The sequence below is a fragment of the Pseudopipra pipra genome, chromosome 1, assembly GCF_036250125.1.
Source record: "Pseudopipra pipra isolate bDixPip1 chromosome 1, bDixPip1.hap1, whole genome shotgun sequence".
In the NCBI taxonomy this organism is placed as follows: domain Eukaryota; kingdom Metazoa; phylum Chordata; class Aves; order Passeriformes; family Pipridae; genus Pseudopipra; species Pseudopipra pipra.
The window spans coordinates 67,055,270-67,075,494 of record NC_087549.1 but is presented as its reverse complement, the minus strand read 5'-3'; the positions used below and the strand labels follow the sequence as shown (position 1 = coordinate 67,075,494).

The 20,225-nt window shown below is 39.8% G+C and overlaps 1 protein-coding gene across 1 annotated transcript; it reads right to left on the bottom strand.

Moving 5' to 3' along the window:
- Positions 1–420: 420 nt before the first annotated feature.
- FRRS1L (ferric chelate reductase 1 like) lies at positions 421–15,433 on the bottom strand. The gene is made up of 5 exons (XM_064660058.1): positions 15,109–15,433; positions 13,314–13,398; positions 12,696–12,834; positions 9,223–9,469; positions 421–8,754 (listed from the first exon to the last, which is right to left on the bottom strand). The coding sequence occupies exons 1-5, from the start codon at positions 15,314–15,316 to the stop codon at positions 8,582–8,584; spliced, it is 852 nt and encodes a 283-aa protein (XP_064516128.1). The 5' UTR covers positions 15,317–15,433; the 3' UTR covers positions 421–8,581.
- Between the last annotated feature and the right edge of the window lie 4,792 nt (positions 15,434–20,225).

Sequence of the window (20,225 nt, the reverse complement as noted above, 5' to 3'; positions counted from 1 at the left end):
ACCTACTCTGTCTGGCCAAGGAATAGGGCAGTGATGACAGCAGATAAAGAACACCCAAATTTGTAATATTGCAACTTGATCATATTTGTATCAAAAAGGTTACAAAACCACAGCATAGAGGTCACCACAGGAAACTCTACATTTTATATACTTACAGTAAGTTAATACTTTGTTAAAGTACAGATGATTACATTTATTTACAGCTTCACTGTGATTCTCATGGTGGAAAAAAAAAAAAAGTAGTCTTCTCACATCTGTTATTTGCTACTGTGACAAGCCTCACTGACTTAAATGGAATTACTCAGGCTAATAAATTCAAGGCCATGGCACAGGAAGGAATTATTAACACAGGGCAGTAGCAGAGACTTCTTTAACCTCAGCGACTTTTCCCCCCTCCTTTTATAAATGTCATACCACACATTTTCTTAGACTAAAAAGGCATTTATTATAACAGTTTTATAAATATTTTTGTCTGTCACTGTCAAACAGCTAACAAGGCTCACTTGAACACCAACATTTAGTATAAAACAGATGTTACAAAGCAATACTTTAGGGCATGCACTGATTGTAAAGTAGTCCCGTAGATCACAGTAATTTCATTACGTATTCATCCAGTGTTATTTTTTCTGAAAAGACTAGAGCATAAATACAAAGAAGTTTGGCAATTTCTTCTGAACTACAAAACCTCCATTCTGCGCTCCTACCCAACCAAATGCTCACCGACTTCACACGGGTGGCGGTTATTGGCACACAGAATGGTGCCTAGCACAGAGTGCAGAACACCACTTAAGACTACAATTACAAGTTGCTTATTTGTACGTTTTATCTTTATACTGGTCTTGAGAATGCTGAACAAAGTCAAAAGGCAGAAATAGAATTTCAGGTTCAATCATTACACTTCATGTAATACAAAACAAGTGGCAAGAGTTCACACAATTACGACAGCCTGCTTACTTGCAGAGAGGTTAAAGCAAATCAGACCTCAGGATATATAAATCAGAAATACCAAGGCATACCAGGCATCTGTTTTAACCTAAACAGAACTCATGATACTTCAAATATGCTAATAAAATATCTCTGCCTAAATAAAGGCTGGGAACATCACACACAAATGTCAGGGTCCCACCATTTCATTTTTCTAATGAGTTAATAGTTTTGGAATTTCATCTTTGACTCTCTGTGTCAAGACGTGAATGATACTTCTGGCTTTAAAAAAAAAATCTATTGCGGTAGTTTTTTCTATTTCAATGTTTATCCCTTGTTTCATGTCACCAACTGTGAAAAACTGAAAAAGAAATCATTGCTTTATATGTAAGCAGTCAAGTATTTCAGAAGCAGATATCATATTCTGTAGTTAAATAACAAGAATTTTTCCTCTTAGGTTTAACTATGGCATATGTACTTCCTTTCTTATTATACTAATATTCTGTATGACAATATTCTCATGACTTACTGAACATCCTTGTTTCATCTTGTTTGGGAAAAAAAAGTGAAAATAATACTGTAATAAGACCAATGTAAGGCTAATTTTTGTACTGAAGAAAGTGAAGGAAGGTTAGTATATAAGAACTGCAAACATAATACCCACACAAGTAACATATCAGGTTTATAAATATTTTTCTGGATCATTCTGCCTCTCCAAAATCAACTAGGAGTCAGGGAACATGTAGGATTCTGTGTTTTGTCTTGTCTCCAGAGCAGAATCTAGCCTTTTGTTTTTAGACTTTCTTGTATAATTTTCAGACTTTACACACACACACACACACAAATACCTTCAGCAAAATCACATTGCCTAAATATTAATTCTGTGAAAAATATTTTTCATTAATCTAAACCTTGCACATCACTGTTATGAAAAATCAGCAGGAATATTTTTATTCCTTGGCACACAACCTAAGTGAATTATTTAGTCTCCTACCAACACCATCTTATGAAATTGAACTGAATTATGTAAAAACTAAGAGAGCGATGTGAAACTAAATTAGGCAACACATTGCAATCACTAGTTACCATAAAATGTTCACTGCCCTGAGTAAGCATTGGAGCCATAAAAGATTTGCAGCTGCTCAGCACTTTTGAAAAATCCAATTACTTCTTTAAAAATGTAAATATGAATTTGAGTAAGTATAATTTAGAAACAGCTCAGAAAAGTACTGGTAATTCTGTATGTCCCAGTCTATAAAGAGCACAACACCTTTGCAGAAAATTTCTTAAGAATGACACATAAAAGTTCACCTTGTAAGGACATTCCTAAATAGCCTCTAATTGCAGATCAGGATGAGCCTATATGGAGCAGCAACTGTTTTAAGATAGGGGCTGTGAAGTCCTGCACGTATTCCAACCTCACACTGGTTTGAAAGAACATTTCTACTGATAAGAAACACGGAAAGAGGGTGAAAGCAACAGTTGTGGATGCCTATGAAACTGTTGTCAGAGGAAGTTCAGACGGGACATTAGAAAAAACTTTTTGAGAGGATGTCTGGTGACTGAATGGGCACCAAGCCTGTCAGAGTTCAAGGAGCGTCTAGATGATGCTCTTAAACATATGATTTAGTTTTAGGCAACCCTGTGAAGAGCAAGGAGTTGGACTCTAAGATCCTTATGGGTCCCTTCCAACTTGAGATATAGAATGAGTCTATGAGTGAAATTCAAATTACTTAGCTATCCAAGGAAAAAAATAAATCTGCCCCTTTTCTTACAGCAGATTCATTGCTATTGCTAAGTCATAACACAGATTTTCAAAGTAAGTCATATCTTTTAAGTCTGCATTTTCACACCTATCAACTCCACAAGCTGTACACATCCTCCTTGACATTTCAAAATTACACTGCTTTTGCCTCACTATCTGAGCCCAAATTAGACAAGTTAAATAACCATGTTCAAGCAAACATAATTTTACCAAACCCACTGTGAAAACAAAAAAAAAAAGGGAAGGTACCAAAGTGATTATTTCATACTAATAAGAGAGCTTTAGAAAAGCAAGGCTTACCTATATCTTACTCTGTACCTTGACATAAAAATTGCATAGAAATAACTAGATATGAACAAAAATGTTCATAGGAAATTGAGATTTTTTTTAAAACCTTCCAGTTAGATCCATATCTTTCCTGGGCAGGTTGATGAAGAGCTATCCTAACACACTGCTGCAGAAATACTAATAATGAAATTTTAATTAGAGGAACTAGAAGATAATGTACAGTGAAAGCTGTTAAGAAAATATTTAGAGCCCCCATCTTTTGATATTTACACTGCGGCAAGCACGGAGTACCTGCTCACTGGCCATTTTACAAACTGAGCAGGTACTCCCCACTGCAGCCGACTGCCACGACTGCCTATGGGGTCTTGACAGGTTTTTACATCTCTGAAGGCAGAATCAAGCCTCTAGCTCTTACCTTGGAGGTTGGTGGGAGTAGACATCTTGTGATATAGTCTGACCTGATGCCCACATCAGCCCTTACACAGCTTGGACCCGCATAGAAGCTAAATACTCACTGAAGTCAGACCCTGTTCCTTCTCATCACATAAAGTAATATTTGCTTGTGATAAAGAGTTCCAGACAGACTCTGCCACATGTAAACTCATACAAAAATAGAAAGTATGCCAAAACCATTAGCCCTTCCTTGTCATTCGCCCTGGCTCCCAGTCTCTCCACTCTTCTGTTCCAAACTATTTGATGTCACCACTGCCTGTGCAGCATTCAAGCAAACTGCTTTGGCAGTTTCATTACAAGCTGTGGAGTCAGGGTTGAAACGGATCATGTCAATTCATGTAAGTTATGCACATCCACAGCTCCATGAAGCACTGAAACACAGTAATATTTAAATGTGTTTCTGATTCTATATAAATCTAAGGCTCAACACAAAGTCATACTTTGTATAAAATACTAACACTCACAATAGTTACCTCTGAAAAAAAGTGATATTAGACCTTTTGTAATTCTCTGAAATACACATTTCCTTCTTCTAAAGCTCTTACCAAATACTTTTCTTGGGGAAACTATTTGGAGTTGTTAAAAACAGTGTGGGGAGCAAGTACATCTGCTGCACAGCAGTGTTGCAAACCAATGAAACCACAGAATCACAAAATGCAATTTAAATGCTAATAAAAGTTTTGCAATTTGCATATAAACTTGAATTTTGCCTCTGGAGTATCGCAGGGTGCAAACTTCCATTGGACCCAAAAAAGCCCTGAAAGAGCAGACAGAGGATCTGTTCTCTAAAACAAGAATAATTTTCTTCTTTGTAAATGTCTGATGCATTGGAGGCATGAGAAAGTAGGAGAAGACCAAATAAAACATGGAGACCTGCATCTTCCCTTAAACTTATAGCAGTCATTTACTTACAAATAACTGAGTATCATCAATGACACAGATGTATAATTGTGACCTGGAAAATCATGAAGACAGATGTGTGCCAGTCCTCCTTTATCTACTAACTTCTCTTTACAGCCTGGAAGGCTGCTCTAAGGTGTCCCCAGAGTCTTCTCGTCTCCAGGCTGAACAACCCCAACTCTCTCAGCCCATCTTCATAGGAGAGGTGTTCCAGTCCTCACATCATCTTAGTGGCCCTCCTCTAGACTCATTCCAACAGGTCCACATCCTTCTTGTGTTGGGGGCCCCAGAGCTGGATGCCGTACTCCAGGTGGAGTATCATGAGAGCAGAGTAGAGGGGTAAAATCACGTCCTTTGACCTGCTGCTCACATTTCTTATGATGCAGCCCAGGGTACAGTCAGCTTTCTGGATTGCTAGATCATGTTCAGCTTCTTGTCAACAAGAAGATATGCATATTTAAGAGATTTGGTGCAGGATGGGTCATGCTGTTTGTTATTTTCATTTTGTAGTAGATATTTAGTATATGAAGGCTCTTCTTTTTGGTTCAGACCCAGGATAGGGTGCCCTAAGTGAGTTTCAATACTGCTGATGTACACCACGCTTTAATCCCTGTGCTGAAGACTGGGAAAGCCAGTGCCCAACACAGCTTTGAAAACATTTAACCCAATCTGGGCATTTCCTCAGGTTAGGGAGGCCACAAGTCTTTATTTTGCTGCTATCCAAGTATTGCAAAACCAATCAAAAAGGACAAGAATGCCACAGAGGGATTTCAAACATTTGTCACCAATATGTTGTTATCTTTCAAAACCAGAGTATTTCCCTTAAATTACCAGAATTTTGAAGATAGCATCACCCTGTATCCAATAACATCATCAAATCAGGTAGGCTTTTTCTTTATTTTGAGGGGGGAAAAATCAACTAGCAATTCACCTATGCCAAAAAATATACATACTTATTTAACTCCAGCAAAGAAAAAAATTACTTTCTGAAAGTCTGTCCACTCCACTCATTTTTCTCTCTTCTATCCTACTTATTACTAAAGTAATTTCAGGCCTAGCTTATAACTTATAACAGGGGACCAGTCAGATACTGCAGCCAAAAAAACAAGGTCCTTTTGCAATAGCCACTGTCATTGATTTCTCTTCCAACTAATCTAGAAACTTTGAGTATAAAACATTCTATATAAGATGGACAGATAGAGAAGAGGGTGATAATATGGTTAATGTAACATGCAATAGTCACAACTGAATTTTGTTCTGCATGGAAAGAACATATTCAAGGACATTAATTAATGCCATATGGTCTTTACCAGTCCTATCTTTCTAATTATTAATCATAGTTAAATTTCAAAAGGACACCATACTCTAAACATGCCATTTCTAAAATTGATGCCTCTGTATTAGGTCACCGTGCAAGTAATTCTCAAAGTACTTTAGAAATGTATTCTTTAACAGTTGTTTACTAGTAGTCACACTAAAGAAAGTAAAAATTATTTGGAGAAGGAAACATTTGCCTCCTTTTCCAAAGCAGGCCTTTCCTCCCTTTTTGTGTTGGTACCCATTAATTAGAAAAAAAATAAAAAAACCCTACTTGAAATGCCATGATCACTTAAAAATTTCTTTGAAGACCATCGTTTTGGTTAACAGGAATCAATCCTGCTTTTCAAAATTAAAAAGAAAAAAGACAAAGCAAAAAATACAAAAACCCCTCAAAAAACCAAAATACCTATGCCCACTCAAATGTCACTGACCTAAAGACTTTTCATTTCTCTTATGCCCTTTTTCTTCTCAGATTTCATCCCAACTAGTAAGTTCTAAACATTCACGCCTTCTTTGTCAATCTGAATTTCATATTCCTGATTTTCCTGCTCTGAAGGGCAACTCTTGGACAAACTCAGGGCCAAACTGAACCATCAGCTGAAATGCCAACTAACAGATTGTTTTGCTGCTTGCTGTGGCCTTTTATTTCCTCCCTTTTGATTACAAACACTTTATTAGGCTAATTAAGTACTTTTAAGCTTGGGTGAAAGTTTTTATAGAGGAGCACATTTCTGCTAATACTTCAAAAAGAGATAAATACAATGACAGAAAAGAGAAGCCAAAATAGGTTTCTACCCTACTTCAGTACCTTTAAATTAATAAATTAGCCCTTTAGTGGGTAATCAGGTAAATGGCTGAAACTAAAGTAGTAAAGACAAGGCCATAGACTAAAGCAACCCTCAGGCTCTGAGAAAGAACTGCAGTATCTCACCTGCCTACAAATCAGCACCATGGAGAAAGAACTTTCCCTAATGATTTCTTCACTTCACCTGGTTGCTGAATGTAAAGCTCATTCTCCAGGCTTTGGCTTATCTGCTCCACCCAACCTTAAGGCTAAATTATACAGCTGTTGTGGACCAAAACAGTCCTTCCTCATTAGCTGGTCTCCACTGTATACTTCATCAGATGATGAGCAAGTTAACCAACTTGAGAGAAGTAATTTACACTAAAGTACATGCACTTATAAAGTTCACTCCATTCTGAATTTTCTCCCCTCTCCTGAGATCTAGTCCAGTAATTTTAAGTGAACAAATCCGTAAAGACATTAATGAAAATATAGAATACTAACTGATCTTTCCTTTGAAATAGGGATAAAGTGTTTGTCATGAAGATACATTAATTTTCAATCTAATTCACATACCTTAAGCATAGGTTTGAAGAATTCTGAGCCTAAAAAATAAGTTTACAAACATCAGCCTGTGAAGAATGCTGCAAACCCAGCAAAGCTAATTAATCATTTTATACTCTATGCAGTAATAAGAATAGAAAGGAGTTCCATCATATGCTTTACAAGATGCTGTGTTACAGAGTCCTCAAGTGTACCCCATTAGATAAAACTTTGGCACTATTTAGATTTTAATTCTATTTATGTAGAATTTTAATGTGAGTTGGAAAGTGAATGCTTAACCTTTTCTGAGCACATTTGACTGCTGCATGTAGACATGTGTCATACACCTCCTATTATGTGAAGAACAGAAATTCTCCACTCTAAGTTCTGTGGATTATAAATGCATTTTGACACTTTCCATTTGTGTAATATTTAACATTCATCTTGGAATATTTATTGATGATTAAAAATCTAATGTATTTTCTCTTTAGCTCATCTTTTCCCACTATATTTTAACTATATTTTAGCCATGGTTTGATGAACTAAAGATATTGCTCTTCTTATTAACCCCTGTCTTTCCTTAGAAATAATCTCCATTATATTTCAATTCCTTTGTAAGTTAACACCAGTTGACCATAGTCACCTTTAACATGAACAGGATATAGAGGCATACAACACAGAAAACCAGATTACTTCATATTACTGCACAACTACTTAAAAATGTATTTACATGTCAGCAAAATTACTGTTTTTTCATAAAAAGAGAAAAATTGATCTAGTCTATTGGGAGGACAACCTATGGCTTGTTGGGAACTTCTATATTCTGCATGTTTTACACCTGGTTTTCCTATGCATGGAGAATTTATATTGCTGTATTCTCCCTTCCCCTTGTTTAAATTACTTTATATCTCACCCTCAAAAGAAGTAGCCATTTCTTTCAAAAAGGCTGTTGAAACACAATAAAGATGTTCATTGAAAAAAAAAATCGTGCTAATGCTTGAACATTTAAGTTTAGTTTTAGAAAGTACCACAGCAAGTAATCTTTGATAAATATAAAACAAACAAACAAAAAAATTGGGAGAACTGTCCACTACTGAGGACAGCTTTTATATTTCTGTGTTGCTATCCAGATCATAAAATTCAAAAATGCACTTGGAGTTGTGCTCTCTGCTCCAGAAGTACCAAACAGCATTACAATGTTTTCCTAAATTTGCTTTTTTGAAGCAATTTGGAAGGCAATTTTGTTATTTGATAAGATGTTCATCACTAAATTCATCTAAACACACATACAGACACCCCTCCCAAACACACATACACACACACACACACACTGATTTTACAAAAGTGTCATTTTCTTTAAGCAAGTAATCACAACACTGAAAATATTCTCCTATGTGTTTGCTGATTATTCTTAAATGATTTGTCACCACTCTGCCACCAAAAGAGATGGTTATTTCATTCTTCTGAGAAGCTAACTATGTTCAAAAGCAGCTAGGTGAGGATGGTGGTGTGATATAAATTCCAATAGAAAAATGCATCATCCATCCATACAGCCGTCCATCCTGAGAAACTTCCACCAACAGATTCTTGCTATTTTCCATTGGTCATGGGGTTCCCATCAATAAATAGAAGGTCAGTGCAACAATGAGGAGCAAGCAGAATGGAGAAGAGAAGGTCTGATAGGCAGCTGATGGCATGAAAATATCTTCATATTTGTAAATACTGACAACACGTTCTGATACAGGTGGTGAGTCTATATCATGACGAGTTATAGAACCTTTAAGAGGTAAGGGCAGAAAGAAATAATGTCAGATGCATTTTTTTCTATAACTCTACTAAAGATACAGGTAGACAGCCAGGTAATTTTCAAAACTACAGGAGCATGCAATATTACACTGTCAGGGAGTAGTACCATTTCTCTGCTTTCTGAAATTAAAATTCTAAATAAAACAAATGAAATGCAAGTAAACAACAAACATCCTTCAAAGGAATTGAGAACTTCTAGTCATGAAGTTCTTTTATATTTAGCTTTGGGGAGGGAGGATAATAACTATATAGCCAAGGAAGCACGACATGTGTTGGACTCTTGTCTTCCTTTTTATCTATTTTTAAGCTTTATGCTGCCAGAATTTTAGTTCATTTGAAAAAAAAAAAGGAGGAGGGGGTCTAGTAAGAATAATGTAACTGAAAGACATTTATCAGTTTTGGCACATCAGTTCTGTTTGTAACACAGAAATCAACTTACCTTGGATTGCTGGACCCCAAGCAAACAGATAGTACCAACTCAAGTGCAGATCTACGATGGTTTCCTCTCGGGGAACATATACAGGACGCTTGAATCGACATGTTACACGATTGTTTTCAAAAACCCCTTCCTCATCTCTAGCAGGATTTCTCTGGATTTCTTTAGCCCACTGACCAACATTATAGAAGTGCTGTATTCGGACTCTTCCGTTATCATCATGAACACAAGCCATGACATCATCTCCTCCCTACAAGGTACAAACAAATGGGAAGATGGAAACCAGAAGTGTCATAAAGCATTTCTTCATTTATGTATATCATTTTAATTATTCAAAACTAATCAAGACCTAGGACTCTCCTTTCTTCTTTCTAAATTATATATACACAAATATTTATTTCCCTAACAAGGTGTCTTGAATCCAATTGAAAAGCACATAAATGGATAGTAATATTTACTTACCCTTACTATCTCTTTTGGATCTTTCTAAGAGTTATTTTACCTTACATATATAACATATTTGTAAGACATGATATCACCCTGACATCACCCTGACATCACATAATTAATTGATCTGTGGAAGGCTGTTTTCTTTGGTTATTTGTGAAGTTCTGGGATTCTGCTTCATAAAAACCAGCAGTCTTGAATCCCTGCTGTGTACAAAATCCACTGCACCAAATCATGGATAGGAAACCAACATGATTTAGTAGGATAGAGGAGATGAATCTACTAATTATGGGAAAATAATAGCATAAATTACAGTAAGTCTTTTCTAATCTCTTCACACGTTCACTTAAGGGAACATCACTTCTTGTATCTCTTTTATCTCTAAAAGAAAATTAAAAACATTCAGCATGTAATAACAGAATACAGTATACCATAAGACACAAGAAAAACTGTAATCAATATGTGCTTCTTCACTTAGCTTAAACAGCCACCAAAATTGGTTCTTCTCAAGCAAAGAACCAACAGACAGAAGGAAGTGTGAGACAATTATTTGTAGAGGTTATTCGTAGACATACTAAAGCAGTTGCTAGGAGCATTACTCAAGGTCACTGACAAAGTAGTAAAGCACCATATCACTGAGGGATGAGCATTAACTTCAGGAGTACTGTCTCACAGAAGCCTTAGCATCAAGAACCATCAAAAACACTGTCCAAGTTGGATGAGTGGCATTTTACTGAACACCACTGTATAGCCATCAATGCCATACTAAATACAAGCCCTACTCCTCCCATACTCATCTTTCTGATATGCCATACCGATGATAACATGGTGCTTGCTACTGTGATCATCCCTCAGCTCTTTGTCATAGGAGAAGGAGAGAAAAAGAGTGCATTTCAGCACTCTGGGAATATTGCTACGTTCATTGTAAAAGACATGCCAAAATTCAAGGGAAAAAGGGGACAACTAGGTAAAACACACGCTTGAACATTTTCCACACCTTGCTGCTCCTGCAGGCAACCTTTTTGGCCTCTGTCTTGAGACTATCATTGCTTTCCATAACTTATTTTCCAAATTTAATTTTCATACATCTGAGCAAAAATTCCTCATTCTTAAGTACAAAGAAGAAGAATAAATCTGTTTTCACACAGAAGAAAAAAACTAAAAAGGAAAGAAAAAAGCACTCTGAATCTCAGTTAACAGAATGACATTACAGAATCCTTCCAAGGCATAAAAGCCTGCAAGTGGAAAAGCATAATGTTATTTGAGACAAAGAAATAGGTCACAGGACTTTAAAAAATCCATTGAGGACACAAAATAGGTTTTTTTTTCCACTAAACTTCTGTAGCTATCCAGGCCACACCATTTTGATTAGGGCCTCCAAAGCACAGCCCATTTCTCACAGCAAAGCTGTTTTGACTCAGAGCCATTTTACCATCAAAGCTTGTGCATCCTAGGACACCAAAATATCCTGGAAGTTATGAAAAAGGATGAAGTCAGCAGGGGGACAAGAGAGAAAGAGAGATGCTAGCTGGTTTAGTCCAGCTGACTGATGGGCATTAGATGATGTATGCAGCAAATTTGGAAGCAAAAATTTTTCTTTTATATTTACTTAATTCTTCTTACCAGAAGCTGACTTAACATGCTGCTTGGTATGCCTGGGTCAAAAGGCAACACGTGTTTTCCAAGTGTCTGATGACATGAAGGCAGTGGGACCCTGGGATCTACTGCAGATACATCAGAGTTACAAACTGGTAACACAATCTCTGATAGCTTGGGGACTAATATTTAAAGGTGCTGAGCTGTTTTGGAAATCCTGTTGAGAGCTTGCATTGCCATCCACCTAAACTCTTCCCAAAATTTAGCTGTAAAACTCTTCTTTACAACATCAAAACCACAAACTCTTTCTTGTGATGTGAACTGTTCCTTATGACATAAAAAGCTTTTATCTTCATTGTGTTTATTTACAGCATCATATTAAAACATGTATAGTAATGAGAGAAAAGCCCCTGCCCTCACACTTTCTTTGTATTTCTCATGTCGAGTCTGATAAAAATGCTGTTAAGTCAGTGCAAGTCTTCCCATTCATATTTGTGCGTCCTAGCCCAGGACATCTAAATCCTGTATTTTTTCAGACTACTATTTTCAACATTACAAGAAACAGTCCTTTCCTTTAATTTGTGGTTTAGGACATGGGGTCAGTATTGTTCTATATACCCATAAATGTTTCTGTACATGAACACCTGCATCGTGAACTGCATTTTAATCCTAAACACTTTACCAAGGATCACAGATAAAACATCTTTGCATAAGTTGCCCATTGCTCAGGTTTTTTAAAGTTCATACAGTACATGCTTCTATTTTGCTCATTGAAACTCAACGAAAAGTGAAGCTTTAGAATGAAAAAGTAAGTAGGGAAATAATCATAAAATCAAACCTAATAAAATCCAGAAGAGAGAGAATAAATTTTAACAAGATTGTTTTCTAGAGTATATATGTTTAAATTAGCAGGAGTCATCTTTGTCACACATTTGTAGCTTCCCTGAAACAACACATAGGTATGAAAGAAACAAAAAAATTTCCAAAGTTAAACAGTGAAAGATATATTTACATCGCTCAAAGTCAGCTGATTTACAGAAGAATAAAATTATTTCCTATTTAGTTTATGATGTGTCTTTTGTCCAAGTTACACTGACATAAAGCTTGGCAGGACATTTCCATTTGAATTGGCTTATGCCTGAGGGCTTTTCTAACAAAAAGACAAAAAGCTAATAACATTCAGCCATTCAGAGCTGAACTGAAATACTGTTGTAGTTCTCAGAAAAGAAGGGAAAGGAGATGTTAACAAAGATGAAGCAGTTTTCTGTGAGGCAGTAGGCCTGGCTTCTGCTCCCGGGGGCTACTTGTTTTCAGCAAGTCAGTTTTTCCTTATATGCTCTGTTTCTGACCATCTAAACATATAAATACATATAAATACACTTCTAGCATGTAAAAGTGTGCACATTGTCAACATGAAGAACTGCACGTCTTACCATCTTCTTGTCTGAGGAAAATCCCACTGCCACCCAGCCATCAGTATCAGCACTCAACTCAAATTCAACATCAGCTCCTATTCTACGGTAACTTAGAAAGTAGTCACAAGTCTCCGCATTGCATCCAGGTTTACCATACCTAAATGGAATTGAAAATATACACAATTTTTCCTTGAAATTTGCTGCTATGGAACTTAATTACATTTCTGCAAGGAAAAACTAAAAGAATGCATTCTAGTATAATGATGGTAAAACACATTATATAATCTGCTATACATAGGGTACCATTAATTAAGAGTTTGCAATTACTGCTCTTTTAGTATAAGAATGTATAGTATTTAAACAGTATGGCAAACAGTTACACACAGTATTACTCTGTCGACCTTACTTCCTCTGGTTTTGTAAGTGCTTCATGAAAATATGAATTGTGAAAGAACTGTAGGTCCACAACTAAGACATATATCCTAGTGTCCTCAAATAATATAGTTCATACTACAAAATATGTTCTTAAATAATAAACATTTATTAAAATGACTACGGAACATTAACCAAAGTCTCCAATATCATCAGTCAGCATTTTTAAACATCAAGTTATCTGCACTCTTATCTCAGACTGACCTGAAGCATCCCTTGGTTTTTCCACAGTCGTCCACTCTGATTTTTGCAAATGGATCCACGGGAGGAGCAGTAGGGAAAGGGTAACCTGTATAATCAAAATAAATCATTACTTAGTAAAATCCAAGGAGTAAAAAGCAGTAATACTAAAGAGAAAGTGTTCCAATAGCATTTACTTTGCTGATAACTGTGCTGTTCAGATGACGGACTGCTTTGTCACATACACAATCCATTGCTCAGATGTCCTGGATCCAGGTACCAAAGCAACACAACTGAAAACAAAACTTTCCTACCTTCGTCAAGTAGGGAGAAGAATGCCAGAGGCTAAAAGTTAATGTAAGGCAGCAGGACCATGGACAAGTGCAATCAACTAACAATTCGGGATCTCCACTCAGCTATCTCTTTGTGCACTCTTTGTCCCCTCAGGAAATCCGTTAGGGAACTAAATGTGATTCCTTAGCCACAAATGACAGCATGAAGTGTAAATCCAGGCAGGGCACCAGACGTAGTGCTGTAGGAATGGATACCTTATAATAAGGAAAGGACCTTATAATATGTCTTCCAATAAGAAGTAAAATAAAACACACATTGCAGTAAAAGGCAAGAGAGTATCAAGACAGGGAATTGCCTGCAGTTATGGCCTGCAATCACTTGTGAAGGCAGATCCAAAAGAGCTGGACAATGAGAGTTATGATTCCAACCAATTCCCTTTCTGCTGCACAATAATATACCAAAGAGGAAGTGAGAACGTTTGTGAACAGACTTATTCTGTCTTTGCTTGTAGACGTTGGTGTCTGTTGCATAAGCACACATATTTTTAATAGGATGTTCTTTTACTTAGCCAGCTGAAAAATGAAGTGCTAACTGTGAAACTAGAAAGTCCTCTGAAAGTGCTTCACTGAATAGAAAAAGTGATTCATTGAGTAGGGAATGAACACTGCAGTTGGTTACAGCATCAGTACACAAACGTTTGACCTACACAACTTTGGGCATTTGGGAGCCCTGATTTGCTTCCCTAGATTTCTGATAATGCCAATGGAAAGTGTGCTGTAAGCTGCAAATCACAGCTCCATTAACTGTATCAGGTGCCTGGGTAAATTACCCAGCATAAATGCATTAAGTTTGCAGAATTTCAGAGCAGCCTGTAGCAGAGTATCACTGACAGACAGGTCACAGGACATGCAATTTGCTCAGTCCTTCGTTATTTTCAAATCCATTGAACACACGGGTTTCAATGCATCCTAGACACAAAATTGGAGTTTTAACACTCCGCCATTTGTAAATTCAAAAAGACATCCCGGAACCCACGACCACTCTGTTTCTTGACACTTTAGGGCATCGCACGTCCTTTCGAAGCCAACAAACCCCGGGATTCCTCTTCACGCTACCAGCCCGCAAAGCTTTGCACGAGAGGAAGGCGAGACACCGCCGGCCGGCCCCGCTCTGCGGGAAGGGGACGGACCCCGTCCCCGTCCCAGAGGGATGCCTGGGCCCGGGGCTGCCGCTGCGGGGAGCGAGGCGCCGGTCCTGCGGAGAGCGCGGCCGTCCAGCGGGACACCCGGGGCTGCCCCGGCCCCGGCCGCGGGCGGCAGCGCTGGCTGGAGGCCGCCCGGGCGGCGAAAGATGGCGGCGGGCGCTGGCCTTCGTGCTGAACAACGCCGCCGCTGCCCGCCCTCTCGCCCGCCCGCCGCCACCGCCGCCCGGCCGGCGCGGTGCTCCCTCCCTGCCCCGGCCGCGCTGCCCCCTTCGCCCGCCGCGCCCCGCCCGGCCCCGCCGCCCGCCCCGGCCGCCGCCGCACCCTCCTCGGAGAGGTAGCGCAGGTCGTAGAACTCGCTGGCGAAGGTGCCGTACGAGGAGTCGTGGTGCCGCGCCGCGTCCTCGCCGTGCTCCCCGCCGCCCGCCTCCCGCCGCCCGCCTCCCTCCTCGGCGGGGCTGGCGGCGGAGCCGGCCAGGAGCAGCAGCAGCAGCAGCAGCCGCCGCCGAGCGCCGCGGCTCCGCTCCGCCATGGCGGCGGCGGCGGGGCGGGGAGGGGAGGCGGTGGCGCCCGAGCGCGGCTCCGCGGGGGAGCGGGGGCGGCCGCCGGAGGGATCCAGCCCCGGGGACGGGCGGTGCCGGAGTGGTGGGTGGGCGAGGGGGCGCTGTGGGAGGAAAAGGTGTCGGGGCAGCGTATGAGCGGGAGTGCGCGTGGGAGCGGCGTGCGCGGGAGCGGGATGCGCCGGGAGCGGTACGCGCGGGCGGTCACAGGCACAGCCATGGCAGCGCCGAGCCCTCCCGCAGGGACCGCCGCCGAAGGGCTAGGCGGTGGCCTTCCGTGGATCACCAGGTTCCCGCACCCCACAGCCCGCCCCACCCGGCCGAGACCCCGCCGCGGGGACACCTTCTCCCACCGCCCAGGCACAGCGCTCGGGGGCAGCACCAAGCCATCCCCGGCCGTCCCCTTGGCCTCGATTCACCAAAGCCTCTCAGCCTGTGCTTCAAGAGGACGTGATAAATCCTGCTCAGTAACTGCTGAGCTCTTTTCATGTTTGTTTTTTTTTTGGTTGGTTGGTTGGTTTTTTTAAATTATTTTTAATGACTTCTGAGATGGGACTGGAGGCACAGCACGACTTAACATTGATTTCAGGTAAAACCCCATGGTAGTGAGCGCTCACTGTCTGATTGCATGTTCTTGCTTTGTATTTTATACAATGGAACTTCAGCAGTACGAATATGCTTCAGACCTGGCAGGACTGAAGGAAAGCCCAAGTTGTGCCCCCAGAGTTGGCTTGGGCTCTTGTATCTGATGCTGGACTTGCAGCTAGGCATTAAAGATACAACTGCGTCCTCACTGTGCCATGGTGTCTATGGGTTGATGGAGGAACCATGACCTTTCGTACCTCATGTTTGCCAAAGTGGCTTTTTTCTTGGGTTTGGATTGGTGTCTTCTGGTTATAACTATAATTTAATTTGTATGCTGTTTTGCATGGTTCTACTTCCTCCTCTGAGTATCCAGAATAAAATTGAGCAAAACATCAGGGAGGAGGGAGGGAGAAAGATAAAGACACAAGAGTCGGTAATATTCTGAAAATTAAAATAACCCTCAATTCAAATGTTTTCTTTTTTAGTATTGATGACTGCACTGAGTTACTTTTTGATGTGACACTGAGACTGCCCAAGACCTAAGCTGCGTTAGGGATAAGTCCATTCCCTTGGGTGGAGTGAGTGATTGTCATACGACAGCGTGCTCAACGCTATCAAGTGGAGGATGTTAATTCACATATCCATGGTTTAGTCAGGAGGAGTAGCATGCTATCTCTTGCTGCAGATAGAGGAATAGCTATACAGAGGTAAAAAATAAGTTGCAAAAGAAATTCCAATTGCATGCAAATGAAAAACATGTTCCATAGTACCATATGGAAAAAGCTACAGAAGAGCAACAGCAAACTCAAGTGCAAAACAATGAATCCCTTCTTCCTACCTCACTGAGCTTGGCAAACTTTAGCAGGCCAGTGGAAAACAAGCAAACAAATGGCAATAGAAAAAAAACCCCTTATAAATCAGGCTAACAGGAAAATAAGGCTGCAGCTTATTCTTTCTGGGAATAAGCAACTCTGATGAAGGCCCCCTGTCTCCTTTTTGAAATAGCTCGCTGAGGGTTGTGATGCCTACGAAGAAGCATTTGCTCAGCGAGGGAGCAGCTGTCAGCTGCATGCTGGTTTTTCCTCCCTGGGAACAGGCTTTAGCACACTGCGATATGGGCAATGCTTCACAGTTACTGTAAACACTTAGGATATTTATCATGTATTGTTTGTGCCTACATGACATCTATTGTTTTAAATCTGACAGCTGAGATAACTGTCTGTGATTACAATGAAGCTGCACTGATTTTCTAAGGTGGAGATACGGCTAAGAGACTGACTATATTGCATGTGTATTCCTCCTTGTAAATCCTTAAAAATTAAAACTAAAATATTCCAGCATTTTTGCCTAGAACCTCTTGTGTTTGCCTGAAGGTTGTCCCTATCACAAGAAAGAGTTGCTCGTGGGAAGCAATGTCACATTGAGACAGGTGGAGGTCTAATGAGTACCTTCAGTTTTCAGCAGATAGAAAGGTCTGCACTGCAACTAACAGCACTGCCAGCAGTTCTGCAGGGAAGATCCTTATCTGATCAAATAATTGAGGCTGCCATCAAAGAAAGCATTGGCAGAAGGAGTCCAAACTGCAATTGCATGTGCAACCTTAACCCTCAAATGCCTAAACTTTCTGAATGCCATATTTCTCAGCTTGCATATGCTGGTAACACCTTTATTATATGGGACATACACAAGCCATATGTGAATCACAAATGGAAGGCATTGCCAGCCTCTGACAGCAGAAGAGCTCTTGCTTTTGGTGAATTAGAGATGTGGGCATTTCCACCACTTCTTGCGCCATTGCCTCCTGCCTCAGGGGAATCCAGCAGTCAAATTCCTTGCATGATTAATTGCTGTAGCTTGGGCAATTCTCTGGTGTTAGCACTCAGTCTATCACTGTCTTCCCAGGACTAGAGACCGGGATGGGATTATCCCCAGACATCCCTTGAGGCCCACCCTGCCTTCTTTCTTGGCTTTGTTTGTTACTCAAAGTACACCTTTTCCCTGAAGGCTCATGGGTTTTAGGGCTTTTGGGCTAGAAATTAAAGCTTCAGCAATAAGTTATAGTTTATAAAACAGACATCCAGAAAAAAATGTTGTCTCAGAGTCTCTGCATTATTCAGGAGTGGCTGGGGGGGAAGAGGGTAAAAACCTACTAATCATATAAGACCATGGCCTGACTAATGAACAGAGAAGTGGGGAAAGGCCAGTGATGCTGGCAGACCATTAGGCTATGGAAACCCCTGATAAAATATCCTTTGTGCCCACTCTTCCTTTGAGATCACCCATCTCTCTCCACTGCTTGGGCAGTTAGGCTGGATCTTGCCTGTTCCCAGTCCTTTATGGTTCTGTGCATGATCTAGCAGGTTTTGTCCATTTGATCATCCTCGACTTTCTTACTCAGCTTTTCATAAGTTATTACTGTTCCCCCCAAAAAAGAAGCTGATTAAGTTTATACTGCCCTGCCTCTTCCCAGCTACATCCTGATATATCCGTGCCTCAAGAACAACATGTTAAAGTTTAGTGCTGCTGGTTATTTCCATCAAATCAACATGTACTGAAAAATCAGTATGTATCTACCAGTGCTGCTGACGGAGAAAGCAACTCCCAAGACAGCAGTTTTCTTGCACTAAACTGCAGTAACCTGAACTAGAATTTGTAATTTAATGCAGTTTTCTCAAACCCTTACCACAACCTTGTTCAATATGGTTGATGTATCTATCAGTAATTTATATTGGGCTTTTCTTTATTAAAAAATAATAAATTGAGAAATTGAGAAATCACACTGATTTTATTAGTAGTCATTTATCCTGTGCTCTACTTATCTACCTGTGACTCTTCAGAAACATGCTTGCCATGTTAGTTACTTAGACTAAGGTATGGGAGAAAATATGCTGGGAATTTCTTGCAAGCAGACTTTTTTCACAATATACAAAATGGATTGATGAAGTTAGAAATGTCAGATGCCAATATATGAAGCATATTTCCTATAAGAAAAGTAAAAAGTAAGTGATCACCTTAGAAAAACCAAAGCACTGTGGAGAAAAAGATTTGTATAATTTCTGAAAGCTGCTCACCAAAGAGGTGAGTGAACTTTTTGGAGGCACAGTATTGCTTCAGGTCTTCTGGAGAAAGGCAAGAAAATATAAACTCTAAATATGCTATCATCCAAATACAAACTGCATTAGATCATTAGATCATCTTTTGCTCAGCATTGGTAAATTTGTTTTTTTCTGCTGCCACTGAGTTATGTATCTGGTCTTGCTCCAAGAGTGCCTTTGCAGCCAATACTGCTCACAACAGCAGTCTTTCTATAAAATTAATCTAATGCAGGAAAAAAGCAATGCCTCCAAGCTCTTTTCCACAAGCATAACATATACCAATCTAAAGACTAAGTCCAGCAGTTTTAGACACTAAATCAGCATCAGTTTTGCTTTAGTAAGCACTATAGACCCTTCCCAAAATATATTAAAACTGTACAGGTGTTTGTTTGTTTGTTTGTGGGGTTTATGTTTTGGTTTACATCAGGTAGTTTATGTCTTTTCTCTCAAGATTGCATTTTTTTACCTGCCTAGCACTCTTTGATACCCCAGTGTGAATGCAGTTATGGGAGGTCTATCTACCCTGAAAGCCAGATCCACCAGATGATGGCACAATGTGCACCAGGTGGTTCTGGAGCAAAATGTTTCACATTTTTTAAAAAGTCCTCATTACAAAGAAGTTATTTATAGTGTTATTCTCATAAGGAGCCAAAACAGAGCAGCCTTTTATTAGAACTTGCAATAAAGGGCATTACATTGAGGCCTCCCTGTGCATAAATACCACTTACTTACCAAAAATTGGCCTGGAGAGCAGAAAAATTCAGCTTACATTAGCAAAGAGCTTATTTAGGTAGGAATGTTTTAGAGAGTTTAAGCAGCATGGGCAGAATTCAATTAATTCCACATGAGACAATGTGATTTCATCCTAATTAGTTAAGAATCGAGAAATGAGGAAAAAAAAAAGAGGCAAAACCCTGTTCTGTCATGAAACTTCATCTGAAGAGTTATGATGAAAGATCTGTAAGTTTGCCTGTTGGAAAACAATGAGTTAAAATGATCTTTCTCCAGCCCAAACTCAGATATCTCTGTGTCTAAGTAATAATAATAATAATAATGCCCTTATCTTCTAGGTGAATGTAAGCTGGGGAGAAAACACAGCAGAGAAGCTCCTTCTGCCTCACTCCTCTTCAGGGAAGGTTCTTTCTATGTATACTAACAAAGGCATCTTCTGTCTCAAGGAACACAGGCCTTGGCCCTTCCT

Excerpts from the sequence above, each read along its gene's own strand:
- FRRS1L (XM_064660058.1), bottom strand. The coding sequence starts at position 15,316 with ATGGCGGAGCGGAGCCGCGGCGCTCGGCGGCGGCTGCTGCTGCTGCTG. Across the intron at positions 9,470-12,695 it reads TTTCCTCAGACAAGAAGATG|GGAGGAGATGATGTCATGGC; the intron begins GTAAGACGTGCA and ends TGTACCTTGTAG. Across the intron at positions 8,755-9,222 it reads TTGGGGTCCAGCAATCCAAG|GTTCTATAACTCGTCATGAT; the intron begins GTAAGTTGATTT and ends TACCTCTTAAAG.